Here is a 12,584-nt window from a genome sequence, read left to right on the forward strand (position 1 = left end):
AGGGAAGCAGCGGGGGGAGCTAGTGACGGCGCTCATGGGGAACCCGGGCTGCGCGCTGGATGGGAGGTGGGATCGGAGGGGAACGTACCTTAAGCGGGGAGAGGGGGCGGCTGATGGTGTTGGTGGCGGTGCCTCGGTCGGAGCTCCTGGTTCTGCTTCAGGAGAAAGGGAGTGTCCCGGCGGTGACCGGTGAGTCAGCGTGAGTGAGAGAAACCAAGCGAGGAAGAACGGCCGAAAGGAGAGTACCTGCAGGCTTCCGCGTGTTCGCAAACAGGGAAGACGGAGATCTGAATCGTGACGATGAAAAGAAGAGGATCAGAACTTATTCTTATTGGTATATCGAGACCCGGCGTAACTCTGAAGAAATTAAGGGCTATACAGACCACCAAGGGCATCTTCAACTGCGGCCCGCAAATTTCCTTCCGCGTCTGTCCGCATATTTCGTACAAAAGAATGGCCTGCACGTACGGTCGCGTGGAGCTTCACTCCCATGACACGGATACACTACACTAGTCTATGGTCAGCCGCGGCAGACCCATTTGTCTTCCCCATGTGCGGCAGCCCGCGTCATCGGACTACCGGTAGCCCCGGAGGTATATTCTTCCCTCATATCTTCCATATGTCCGGTTGCACCGCTCATCGGAGTGGCAAAGAGGGTGCCTACTCCGCTTCCGTGAAGCCGAGGCGAGGGTCGACAATGGTCTGCACTGAACCAGTTCTACTCCTCCTCGATGATGGCGGCGACGAGCACGGACGCGCTAGCCGCCGACTCGTCAATCTCTGCGTCTTTCTCCATCGATCAGGCACGGTTTCGACAACGTTGACGGCAGATGGCATGGCGTCTGGCCTCCTCCGTGGCAGCCACGATGCCATTCCGCCGTGTTCCCCCCGCGTGCCTACTTGAAGCAACTCGCCACTCCTCCGCGAACCGGCTTGGAGCGGCGAGTTGCTAAACCGCGTGCCTTCCTGAAGCAACTCGCCACTCCTTCGTGAGCTGGCTTGGAGCGGCAGCTTCCTCCGTCGAGCTAGGCGAGGAAGGTGGAGCAGCGAATTGCCTGGCTTTGTATCCGGCGGGCCACACAGCCGTCTTTTATGCCGGAGAATTGCTCTTCCCGCTCGTCGGATGCAATCGAAAGGGTGGAGAAAATAGTGAAAGGGGAGATGGGAGTGTTTCTTGCCCGGCGTCTTGCCTCCTTTATATAGCCGACTGACGGGAGGAGCTTGCCCGTTGATGTGGTTAATGTCGACCCGCTCATGAACGGATGTGTGGCCGGAGTAGCTTCCTCGGCACACGCACATGTTTAATGGAGACGTTTGAATACGGCGAGGAGGCATGTCCATCTGGGTGTGTAGCAGGGGGTGCCCTCGGCCGGCGCGCCGCTTGAATGGTGGAGGTAGTGGTCGCTTCCGCTCTGAGCCGGCTTCAATGTGAAGCAGACGCTCTATGGCGGCATGAATGCGGGCAGCTAGCGCCGGGCGGTTACGCGCACGGGCGAGGGACGATGGTTTGGGGTGGGCCAGGGTAGTCAGAAGCGGGCGTGGGTGCTGTCCGGACGCCCGCAAAGCCCCTCACATTTGTCTCCCATTTTGAGGGAGAAAGTGCGTCCGGACCGCCCTATAGACCGATTCAGTACCGCGTTGGATGGCACAGCATGTGGTCGGAATTGAAGATGCCCTAAGGGCAACTCTAACCAATCCCCTGTTCGGCTACAAGTGAGGGTAACTTTGGTTTTACTCCTCTGTGTTGCACCTAGCCGATCCCCTAAACCGAATAGAGGAAGATAATTTATCCTTTGGTGTCTATCAAATCACAAAATATACTCCGTCTGGAGGCGGCCAAGGATAAATTTTCTTCACGCAAAGGCCTCCTTATGGCTGGCCGGCAACTCCCGTGAAGCTCCATTGTCGATGGAGGCGACCACCGACCTCGCTAGTGACTGCACCGCCGCGTTCAACAACAGGCACACGCCAGCTTGCTGCCTGCGCCGGACACGCGGAATCCGCACTCCGTCGAGCTGGCCTTTAGGCACCGGGTGTAGTCCCAGCCGGAGCAACTCGTCCGGTAGTCTAGGCATGTGAGCGAGCCATTGAAGTGGCTGGTCTCGACGCTGCCGACGGTGGGTGAGTGTGAGGTGGTCTCGTGGAACACCGCGGATAGCATGGCAAGCGACACGATGACACCAACGAGGCTGATCACCAGCAGCTTCCTCCGACCGATGCGGTCAATGAAGTAGATGCTAACGATGGAGTCGAGTGCGTTGAGGCCGAAGGTGACCAGCGAGAGCGCGAGTGCCATTTGGGTTGAGGCGAACCCGGCGAGCTGCACGATGCTCGGGTTGTAGCACATCACGATGTTGATACCCACGAACTGTTGGAACACCTACAGCCCGACGCCAACCACCAGCACCCGCCGCACAGTTGCCGTCTTCATGGTCCGCCATGGTTGTTCAAGGGCAGGCAAGCGCGTCCCCTCTTTTTCTTCCTCGTTCACCATGGACGGTTTAGAGCTGGGTGAGAGCGATTGATTGTTTTGATGTGCGTTGCAATGCATTGTACCAGCTGGTGAATGCAGCAACGGCGTTCGTGCTCATGGAGTTGTGCGACGTTTCCGGCATGGTCACCATCATCACGGACACGCGTGGCAGATGTAGGGGATCGGTTAGAGTTGCCCTAAATGATTATATGACTATACAAGAGATTAGATCAAACAAGGTAGAATGTTTGACATGTGGCTCTTTGATGTACTGTAGCACATAGAAGTTTAAGTTCTTTGCAACGCAGGAGCAAAGAAAACAAGAAAATGACAGCCCGGTGCACGTAGCTCCCACTTGCGCAGGGTCCAACCACTTTGAATCTATAGTACATAGTCTTTCTCTATATTTCTGTAAGAGGTTGTTTCCAGGACTCGAATATGTGACCTCAATGTCAGAAGGAACGTAGGTTTTGGGAGAACTGGCTCAACCCTCCATGGGGTATATATATACATATACATACATACATACATACATACATACATACATATATATAATGGTGTCATACAAGTCCTATACCAATATGGTATGGATTACACAATAAGGCTACAATACGAAGTCTAACACCCTCCCTCAATCTCAACTCACTCCTAAAACATATAGGAGGTTGAGATTGCGCCTACAGACCTCAAACATGGGAGAAGGTAGAGGCTTGGTGAAGATGTCTGCAAGTTAAACTTTTGAAGAGATAAACCTGACTTGTAGTAGCTTATGTGCGACACGTTCCCTCACAAAATGATAGTCAATCTCAATGTGTTTAGTCCGTGCATGGAACACCGGCTTTGATGATAGAAACGTAGCACCGATGTTATAACACCAAAGGACCGATGGATGTGGCTGAGCAACTCCTAGCTCACAAAGTAGGGACTTAATCCATATAAATTCAGCAGTCGCATTGGCAACTGACTTGTACTCAACCTCTGTGCTGCTGCGGGAAACAATGGCTTGCTTGCGTGCACTCCAGACGATCAAATTAGGCCCCAAGAACACTTCATGTCCCCCGTAGATCGCTTGTCATATGAGAACACCCAGCCCAATCAGCATCTGAGGATGCAGAAAGAACTCCAGAGGAACTAGGGCGCAGATAAAGACCAAAGGAGGCAGTGAGACGCACATAGCGCAATATGCACTTCACAGCAGACCAGTGCACGTTAGTAGGTGCATGAAGATACTGGCACACCCTGTTAACCGCAAAGGAGAGATCAGGACGTGTGATCGTCAGATACCGCAGGCCACCAACAATACTCCTGTACTCGGTAGCATCCTCAGGAGATAGAAGAGTACCATCAGCAGCTGAAAGTTTGTCAATGGAGGACATGGGTGTAGGCGATGTCTTGCACTTGAGCATACCAGGACGACGCAGAAGATCAAGATAGTACTTCTTCTGGGTGAGAGCCAAACTGCCACGAGACTGATGAGCGACTTCAATACCCAGGAAGAAATGAAGCTGTCCCAAATCTTTAACTGCAAAATCACGACCAAGCGCAGTCACAAGAGCATCAGCAGTCGTCGGAGAGGAGCTAACGTGGACAATATCATACACATACACAAGGAGGTACATGGTCACACTCGGTCACTGAAACAAGAACAATGAAGTATCAGCCGTCGAAGGAATGAACCCATGAGTGCGTAAAGCTGAAGCCAGGCGAGCATGCCAGGCACGAGGCGCCTGTTTCAGTCCATAGAGAGCCTTCGTCAGATGACAGAGGTGATAAGGCTGAGTGTGATCAACAAATCCAGGTGGCTGCCTCATGTAAACCTCCTCTTTAAGCAGTCCATGTAGAAAAGCGTTCTGCATGTCAAGCTGGCGGAGAGACCATCCACAAGAAACTGCCAGAGACAGAAGAAGTCGAATAGTGGTAGGCTTGACAACGGGGCTGAATGTATCCTCATAGTCCAGTCCCTGATGCTGTTTAAAACCCTTAGCCACAAGACGCGCTTTGTAGCTCTCAATGGAACCATCTGCATGTTTCTTCACCTTGAAAACCCACTTCGAATCGATGACGTTGACATGAGACGGAGGTGGAACAAGTGTCCAGGTATTATTCTGCATAAGAGCATGATATTCTTGTTCCATAGCAGCCCTCCAGTGTGGGATACTCATAGCGGCTTGATAATTGCGTTGTTCGGCGGTTGGATCATCCACAACATGAGCCAGACAAGCAGCAAGGTATGTGACCATGCCATTGTGCGCTCCTTGGGACGAACAATGCCGTTGTGACTGCGTGTGTGTGGACGCCGCGGAGCAACAACCACCGAAGCAGGCGGGGCGTCCGGAACAGGCGAGGCGTCTGGAGCAGGCGAGGCCGGTCCAGCGAACTCCGGCGAAGAGGGACCAGGTGACAGCGGGTCGGGAGACGGCGAACTGGGCGACATGGGCCCAGGCGGCGTGTGAGTCACTGCATGCCCAGGCGAAGTGGGCGGCAGCGACACCCGCGCAAATGGCGGGGGTGATGATGGAGGGGAGGCCAGGCGAGGAAGTGGCAATGTAGGCCGCTCCGTCACGGGCTCCGACCCAGCCATAGTAGCCGACGCAGGCTCCGACCCAGTGGTAGACGGGGCTCCCCAGGCGGGGTCGAGGGCGGGAGGCGGTGCATGCACATGCACCCGCCAATCAACGTGCGCCATGGGCGGCGTAGTAGGTCCGTCAGGGAAATGTTCCAGGCAAGCTCCACGTCCAGTTCCTGCATCATGATTAGGTAACAACACAGGCGAATATGCAACATCTTCAAATTGGCCAGGCATAAGAGGAGATGAATGCATAGATGGTGCTGTGGTGGATGACTGAGGCATGGCAGATAAAGGGAAGACATTCTCATCGAAAATAACATCCCGAGATATGTAGACTCGATTAGTTGGGACATGGAGACACTTGTAGCCTTTATGGAGAGAACTATACCCCAAGAACACACACTTTTTGGAGCGGAAGTCAAGTTTGCGATCATTATAAGGACGAAGATGAGGCCAGCAAGCACACCCGAATACCTTGAAAAAGGTGTAGTCGGGAGTTTCATCCAAGAGAAGCTCAATAGGAGTTTTCATATTAAGAACACGCTAGGTACTCTGTTAATGAGAAAACACGCGGTGGCAAAAGCATCACTCCAAAAGCGAAAAGGTACAGAAGCATGAGCAAGAAGTGTGAGGCCAGTTTCAACTATATGGCGATGTTTGCGCTCAACAGCGCCATTCTGCTGATGTGTATGTGGGCATGACAAACGATGGGAGATCCAAGCTTATTAAAGAAAGTGTTGAGGTTGCGATATTCGCCCCCCCCCCCCCAATCTGACTAAACATGGATAATTATATGCTTAGACGTTCAACATGCAATTGAAACTGAATGAATTTATCAAACAAATCATATTTGCGCTTAAGAAGATAAAGCCATGTGAAACGACTATAGGCATCAACAAAACTGACATAGTAGTTGTGACCACTAACAGATGTTTGTGCTGGACCCCACACATCAGAAAACACAATTTCAAGAGGACTCTTTACTTCTCTAGTAGATGAAACAAAAGGTAGCTGATGACTTTTGCCTTGTTGACAGGCATCACACACGGACATCTCTTTATTGCAGAACTCTAATGGCAGCTCATGGCGGTAGAGTATGTGGCGAACGATGGGTGTGGCGGGATGACCAAAGCGAGAGTGCCACTGGGAAGGTGACACACAAACACCGCTGAAGACGCACGGGGTGGATGGATCCTCTAAACGGTACAAGCCTTGGCTCAAGCGGCCACTAAGCAGAACGTCCTGGGTTGCTCGGTCCTTAACAAAAAGATTAAAATGGTGAAATTCACATAGGACATGATTATCAAGGGTAAGCTTAGGGACAGATAAAAGATTACGAGTCACCGAGGGAACCCGCAAAATATTACGAAGATGGAGCTGCCTAGAGGGATGACTAGTTAAAAAAGATGATTGGCCAATGTGAGAGATGGGCATACCTACACCATTGGCGGTGTGAACCTGATTGTGCCCGTAGTAGGGCTGGTAGGTGGAGAGTTTGTTGAGCTTGTTCGTCATGTGATCTATGGCGCCGGTGTCCACATACCAGGCTGGATCAACGGGATAGGACGGCGTGTACCCCTGGTCGACGTGCGGGTCCTTTCCCTTGGCGGCAATGTGGGCAGCCGGGGCGGCAATGGGGGGACCAAAGTCTGCCATCGCAAATTGGCGCTCATTGCCCTTGCCGTCGTTGCTGATGCCAAGGAAGCTCCTCTGAAAGCGGCGGTGACACTTGGAGGCGACATGGCGTTCACGACCACATAGCTGGCATACCACACGAGTGTTAGGGCCCCCACCCAAGGTCGATGCAGGGAGCGGGGCGGGCTTGCCAAATGACGGGGCAGGGGGACGCTGGCCGCGAGAAGCCCAGAAGGCCGCCGGCTGTGATGTGATGGTGGCAGAGGAGCGACGAGCCTCAACGCGCTGCTCGGTGAAGAGAAGTCGTGAGTAGAGCTCGTGCGGGGGCATCGCTGGCTTGGCGTTGTGAACAGCCTCAGCGAGATTGTCATAGTCGGCGTCGAGGCCTTTGATAACAAAGCCAACAAACTCCTTGTCGCTGAGCGGCCGACCGATAGAGGTGAGTGTGTCCGCCAGCACCTTCATCTTGTTGAAGTAGGTCATGGCGGAGGAGTCCAACTTCTTAATGTCGGCGAGCTCGCTGCGAAGGGCCATCGAGCGGGAGGTAGAGACATGTGCAAAGGTGTGCTCCAGGGTCGTCCAAGCGTCCATGGAGGTGGCGACGAAGAGACAGAGACCTGCGACCCCGTCGCCGAGGGAGCCCTGGATGGCAGAGAGGATCGCCTGGTCCTGCTGCACCCACATACGGTGTTCCAGGTTAATGGTCGGGCCATGTACGGTAGGGATGACCCGCGGAGGACACGGTAGCAAACCGTCCACAAACCCTAGGAGACAGGCTGCGGAGCAGCGGTAGGACCTTGGCGCGCCAGAACAGGTAGTTGTCCGGCGTGAGTCTGATGGTGATCAAGTTGTCGAAGTGGAACGGCCCGGCGGGCGTGATGACGCCAGCAACAGGGGCGGCGGTCGGCGGAGCCGCGACAGGAACCACAGCCGCGACCGATGCCGCGTGTGGCGGCACGGGAACGATCGGGATCACGACCGAGGGTAGTGCAGTAAGCGCCTCCCCCGAGGTCACCGGGATGACGGCAAGTGTCAAGGAGGATCCAGAGGGGGCCATCGCGGACGGTGGCGGTGCGACTGGTGCTGAGGCCGTCGCGGGTGATGACGGCGGGATCGACGCTGAAAATATGGAGCCGACGGTGGTGGTGCCGAAGAACTGAGGCACCGACGAAGCCAGGGGCGAGGTGGGAGGTTGAGGAGGGCGGCAAGCGACGCGGGGATTGACCCGGAGCTGGCGGCACCCGAAGCGGAAGCGGTCATGGCGCCGGAGGCAGCAGCGCTAGGGTTTAGGGTTTTGGTGGTGCGGCGGCGGCGGGTGGAGTAGAGGACCTAGGTTAGACTCGATACCATGTAAAACGTAGATTTTGGGGGAATTGGCTCAACCCTCTATGGGTGGCCTATCACATATAAAACCAGCTAGGTGCCCCCAACATTTTACCCCTCTCTCTCTCTATATATATATATATATATATAATGGTGTCATACAAGTCGTATATCAATATGGTATGAATTCCACAATAAAACTACAATGCGAAGTCTAACAAAGGCAACAGCTTTAATGCGGGAGCAAAGAACCTCGAAGAAAAAACTGGCTATCCGTAAGGTGCCATGAAAAATGTCCGCGTCCATCGAACTTTAATACCCCTTATTATGTACATGTTGATATTTCTTTCTAGAAACTGTAAAACAAAACACATACGCCTTTTATTTTTGGAACGTGGAAGTATGTACCAATTGTGCTATAATTCGTTGTAGCTATCTTCCAACACACAAATGTATAATCTTTCTAATGAGGTCACCGGTGCTTTCGTGGCATTTAGCCACCGCGTGTTGCTAGGTGCAGGACCGATGGGAACTTTGCACGTGGCAAGCTAGTAGGTTTTGTCAGTAGTTTAAATGGAGGCCACTAATATTTTAGTATTTATTTCATATACACCTATATTTCATAAAAAATATAGTAAGACCCTTGGTTGCATTTTTTTCATGGTTTTTTTAGCAACTATTGTGTGACACATAATACCTACCAAACTTCTTATGTAATTCCTATAATGCAACTAATCTAACACATGAGCCTCGTGTAGGACACATCGTGTCATTTGATTCAAATCGTGCATTTCAAGAGGCTCTTAGAAATATTCAGGACATATTAATTGTATGACATTAAAACAAACTGTATTAAGAATATGGAAGTTTATTTTTTGTCCCTCAACTAACAACCAAAATAAATAAGGGTGAGCTCTTTTACAGTACCCTGGTACTCCAAAATAGAACAGGGAGTACCAATTAAATCCAACCATCGATTCTAAGGGGTATTATGGACCTTTTGTATTGCCATAAGATTTTTCAGAAAAAAATTCTAATTATTAAATCTTCCAATCTATTTCGTTGAGGATAAAATTCCTTCGATCTGATCTATTAACGCCGCCGTCGTTGCAATCACGCGACTCTCCCCTTCGAACACCGTGGATCGGTCTTCCCCATATCTGTCTCAAATGTTGTTCTAGTCTGCCCCCTCCAGCGCACCAATCACCCTCTCCGCAGGGCTAACTACCTTCCTGATGCTCGGCCGCCACACCGCCGCTGGTTTCTCCACATCGCTCGTAGCATTGCTGATATATCAGGCAATTCCAGCTTTTTAGCGTGGATCTTGTGTATTAGATATCTCATCATCCGCCTCGACCCCTTTTTCCATGCATTCATATCTTCAATCATTGAGATTGGTCCTTAATTTGAACCAAAATTCGGTGCAGATACTTGAGAGTTAATGAAGACGAAGAACTTGGAAATAAAAACACAGCGCCGGCAGATGCATGTAGTTCTTGTGAATTGAATCCATACGAGCAGTCGGTCGAGCACGTAGAAACAATATCCAATCAAATCTTTTATTCCTTATTCGCAACAAAATGAATCTGTTATTCCTAAAAGAAATCAGATCTTTTTGAGATAATTGTCATCTTTTGTTATGTTTCTTTCACGCATTTGCTGTTACGATTTTACCCTTGAACTGGAGGTACTCTTTACACTTGGTACTAGTACTCCCTAACACTGGCGCTGGAGTACCAGTAAGCAACAGCCGTTAGATTAAAGAAAATAGACGGTCCGTGTTGATCTAAGGGTACCGTAAAAGAGCTCATAAGGGTACATAAAACTAGTCATCAATATTCTAGAAAATGAAGAACTGAAAAAACAACTTGAGTTGTTTCTAGGAAAATTCATAAATTAATTGATAGTTTCCTCCAATTCACTTATTTTTGTAGAACACTTCTGGTTTTCCTATCTTTATTTGCATAGATAAGTGCACCAAATCCACCTCTGAACAGCCACCGCTTAGACTATCCACAGTGGGAGTAACATAGATAGTAACATCACACATATCTAGATAAAATAGATGATGTGACAAATAATAAATGAAGAAAGAGAGGCATGTGGTAACATAGCTAGTTACTAGTAGCATGAGTAACATCACACATATCAAGGCAGGATGAGTCTATAGCCTAATAAATGAAGTGTTGCATGTTATCACATATATGTTACTTCCCACTATAGAGGTAGTAACATAGAGTAGTAACACGTGCATGTTACTACTCTATGTTACTACCCTAGTCTTATACTGAACTATTTTACCGGCCATACCAGCAACACTTCTTTTGGGTATACGTGTTGTTACACACTCCTATGTCCCTGTCCACTAGAAAGAGAGGGTAAGCGTCACTTACGTGAGCACAGTGTCAGCGTCGGAGCTCCTTGCCAATTGGTGATTATAATTGTAGCCAATTAATGAGAGTTCCATCCTTTGGAAGTTTCAAAAACTCGGCCGTGCACAACCAACAGCCGATTTGGAAGTCATGAATGTCGAGAGTAGCGCTTCATCTTGAACCGTGCTATTGAGTAACCTGCACACGAATGACTCAAAATGTCAGAAATATTAGTGGTATCATTCTTGTCTGAAATATCTAAAATGTCTTAGATTTGTGAACGGAGAGAGTATTTCCACTTCACACACAAAACCTGGAAAAAGTGTGCTTATACATAAACATGTGTAGTTCATACATATGAAGTTTCATGTACACAAAAAAGGTAAATACATGTATACAAATGGGCTTTTCTATTTTTGTTTTTGGCCAGGATTTTGTCTTTTTGGCGCAGGCTACCAATCAACTTGTATTATTTAATAAAAATTTACAGACATGTGAAGAACACCCTTATGTATCCATTAAAAAGCATTTTTTCTTCTGAAAATTACAAATGGCATTTTCTGATCTTTGGAAACACCAGGCTCCCTGGAGCCCTCTACAAAACCGGAGAAGGCAAATCTTCAGTTCTCAGGGCTCATGGCCGGACACGGGGAAGGTCGCTGACGACCATTTAGATTAGGTGTTAATTATACCTCCAGAGCTGGACCAACACCGTTTAATTAATATAAATGTAATGAAATCCGTCATGTTTATATGAAATTCGACCGTGATCGAATTTTGTCTAGTTAGTTTGGCTGGAGGCGGCAACGTTGGCTGGCGGCCTTCGCATCCGTGTCCGCGGTCTGATCCTTTGTACGGACACATGCACATGCGGGAGAAAATTTGCGGGTTGGAGATGCCCTAACATAGGATAAAGTATTGCAGTGCGAAGTCCATTTGCATACTGTTCAAAAAGTCAGAGAAAAATGAACAGGTCCCTTTTTTTAAAAAAAAGGTATACGCGCAAGTATAAGACGTACCCGGTAAAACCGTAAAAGTTTTGCCTAAATCTTGTCTAAGCGTGTATTTTTTTTTAACATTGTTCATACTTTATTGGCTCGGGGAAGGAATGAAAAAACTGAGATAACTAAACTTGGTTAAATTTCGAATGACTAGTCGAAATAGCATCGGGAGAAGCGCTCTGGATCTTGTCCAGGAGGCTGATGAGAGGTCACGAGTTTCCTCTGGCGACCGCTGTCCCATCCGTGCGCCAAACGATGACGGCAGCAGCCTGCGCACCAGATCTATCTACCTGTGCACCCGTGCTGTTAACAGGAAGACTGCCGGCAGCTCCAGAAAAGAGAGACGAGATAGATCTTCCCGTCCGATGGGAAAAAAAGGTCTGGCCTCGGCTCCATGGACATCTGCGGACAGAAGCCAAGTACCACGGCGGATTTTCCATTCAGATCCGAACCCTATTAAACATCCGAGCCCAATTAAAAACACATGAGAGAGTTCTGCCTCCCCCCTACAAAGTTTTCAGAAGATCTCCAACTCCAAGCAACAATCTAATGAGCAGATAGATGCTCCTTCCAAAGGATCGAGGACAGACTAATAAGCAATTAATCGATAGAGGTCGCAGATCGATTGATTGATGAGAGGACTCACCAGAGGAAGCCGCGGCAGCATATCCGAGGGGCTCTATGGACGTCGCCATGCACAGAGGAACTGGAGCAGGTCGGGGAACAGAAACAGAGAGATGGGATGCGGCGTGGAACAGAGCAGAGTCCCGTCAATTGCTCTGCTTTATTTATTCTTTACTATTTGCTTTCCCAATGACCGAAGTACCCTCGATGGGATGCCCTAGCAGTGCGCTGCTGTCCGAGTGACTTTTTCTAGGGAGCTGTCCGCGTGAACTTTCCTTCCAGCTACGTCCGTCCGTAGACGTGAAGCGCCGGGTCAAACTCAAACACTATCCTCGAACGCCCCGGCCAAGCAACTCCAACGCGGCGACATATTTTGTTCGCCCACGTCCGTTTAGTTTGCCGTCGACAAAAATGCTGCCCCATCGCGTCGACTAATTTTCATAACGCGTCCGCATCGATCCATTTTCAGCCTGAAATGCGTTGAAGCGGACGCGTCACATGCTCGGTGTCCATCGTGTACCCACATGACCACCGGTTAACTACCTCACGCCTATATTAATTACGACCACAGACCGTGAGCCCACGCG

General features: G+C 49.9%; 1 protein-coding gene across 2 annotated transcripts in view; it reads right to left on the reverse strand.

The window, feature by feature from the left end:
* LOC119337170 overlaps positions 1–12,129 on the reverse strand; it is a 65,997-nt gene extending 53,868 nt beyond the window's left edge. The window contains exons 1-5 of one of the 2 annotated variants that reach the window (XM_037609292.1): positions 12,020–12,129; positions 10,555–10,570; positions 10,394–10,489; positions 247–287; positions 89–152 (exon numbers count right to left, since the gene is read on the reverse strand). In XM_037609292.1, the coding sequence (XP_037465189.1) occupies positions 89–152; positions 247–287; positions 10,394–10,467 (179 nt within the window). In that variant the 5' untranslated portion in view covers positions 10,468–10,489; positions 10,555–10,570; positions 12,020–12,129. Of the gene's footprint in view, positions 1–88; positions 153–246; positions 288–10,393; positions 10,571–12,019 lie in introns of both variants that reach the window. The other variant, XR_005163055.1, reaches the window with a different exon arrangement.
* Positions 12,130–12,584: the final 455 nt, after the last annotated feature.

The sequence above is a fragment of the Triticum dicoccoides genome, chromosome 7B (genome assembly GCF_002162155.2).
Source record: "Triticum dicoccoides isolate Atlit2015 ecotype Zavitan chromosome 7B, WEW_v2.0, whole genome shotgun sequence".
NCBI classification, from domain to species: Eukaryota; Viridiplantae; Streptophyta; class Magnoliopsida; order Poales; family Poaceae; genus Triticum; species Triticum dicoccoides.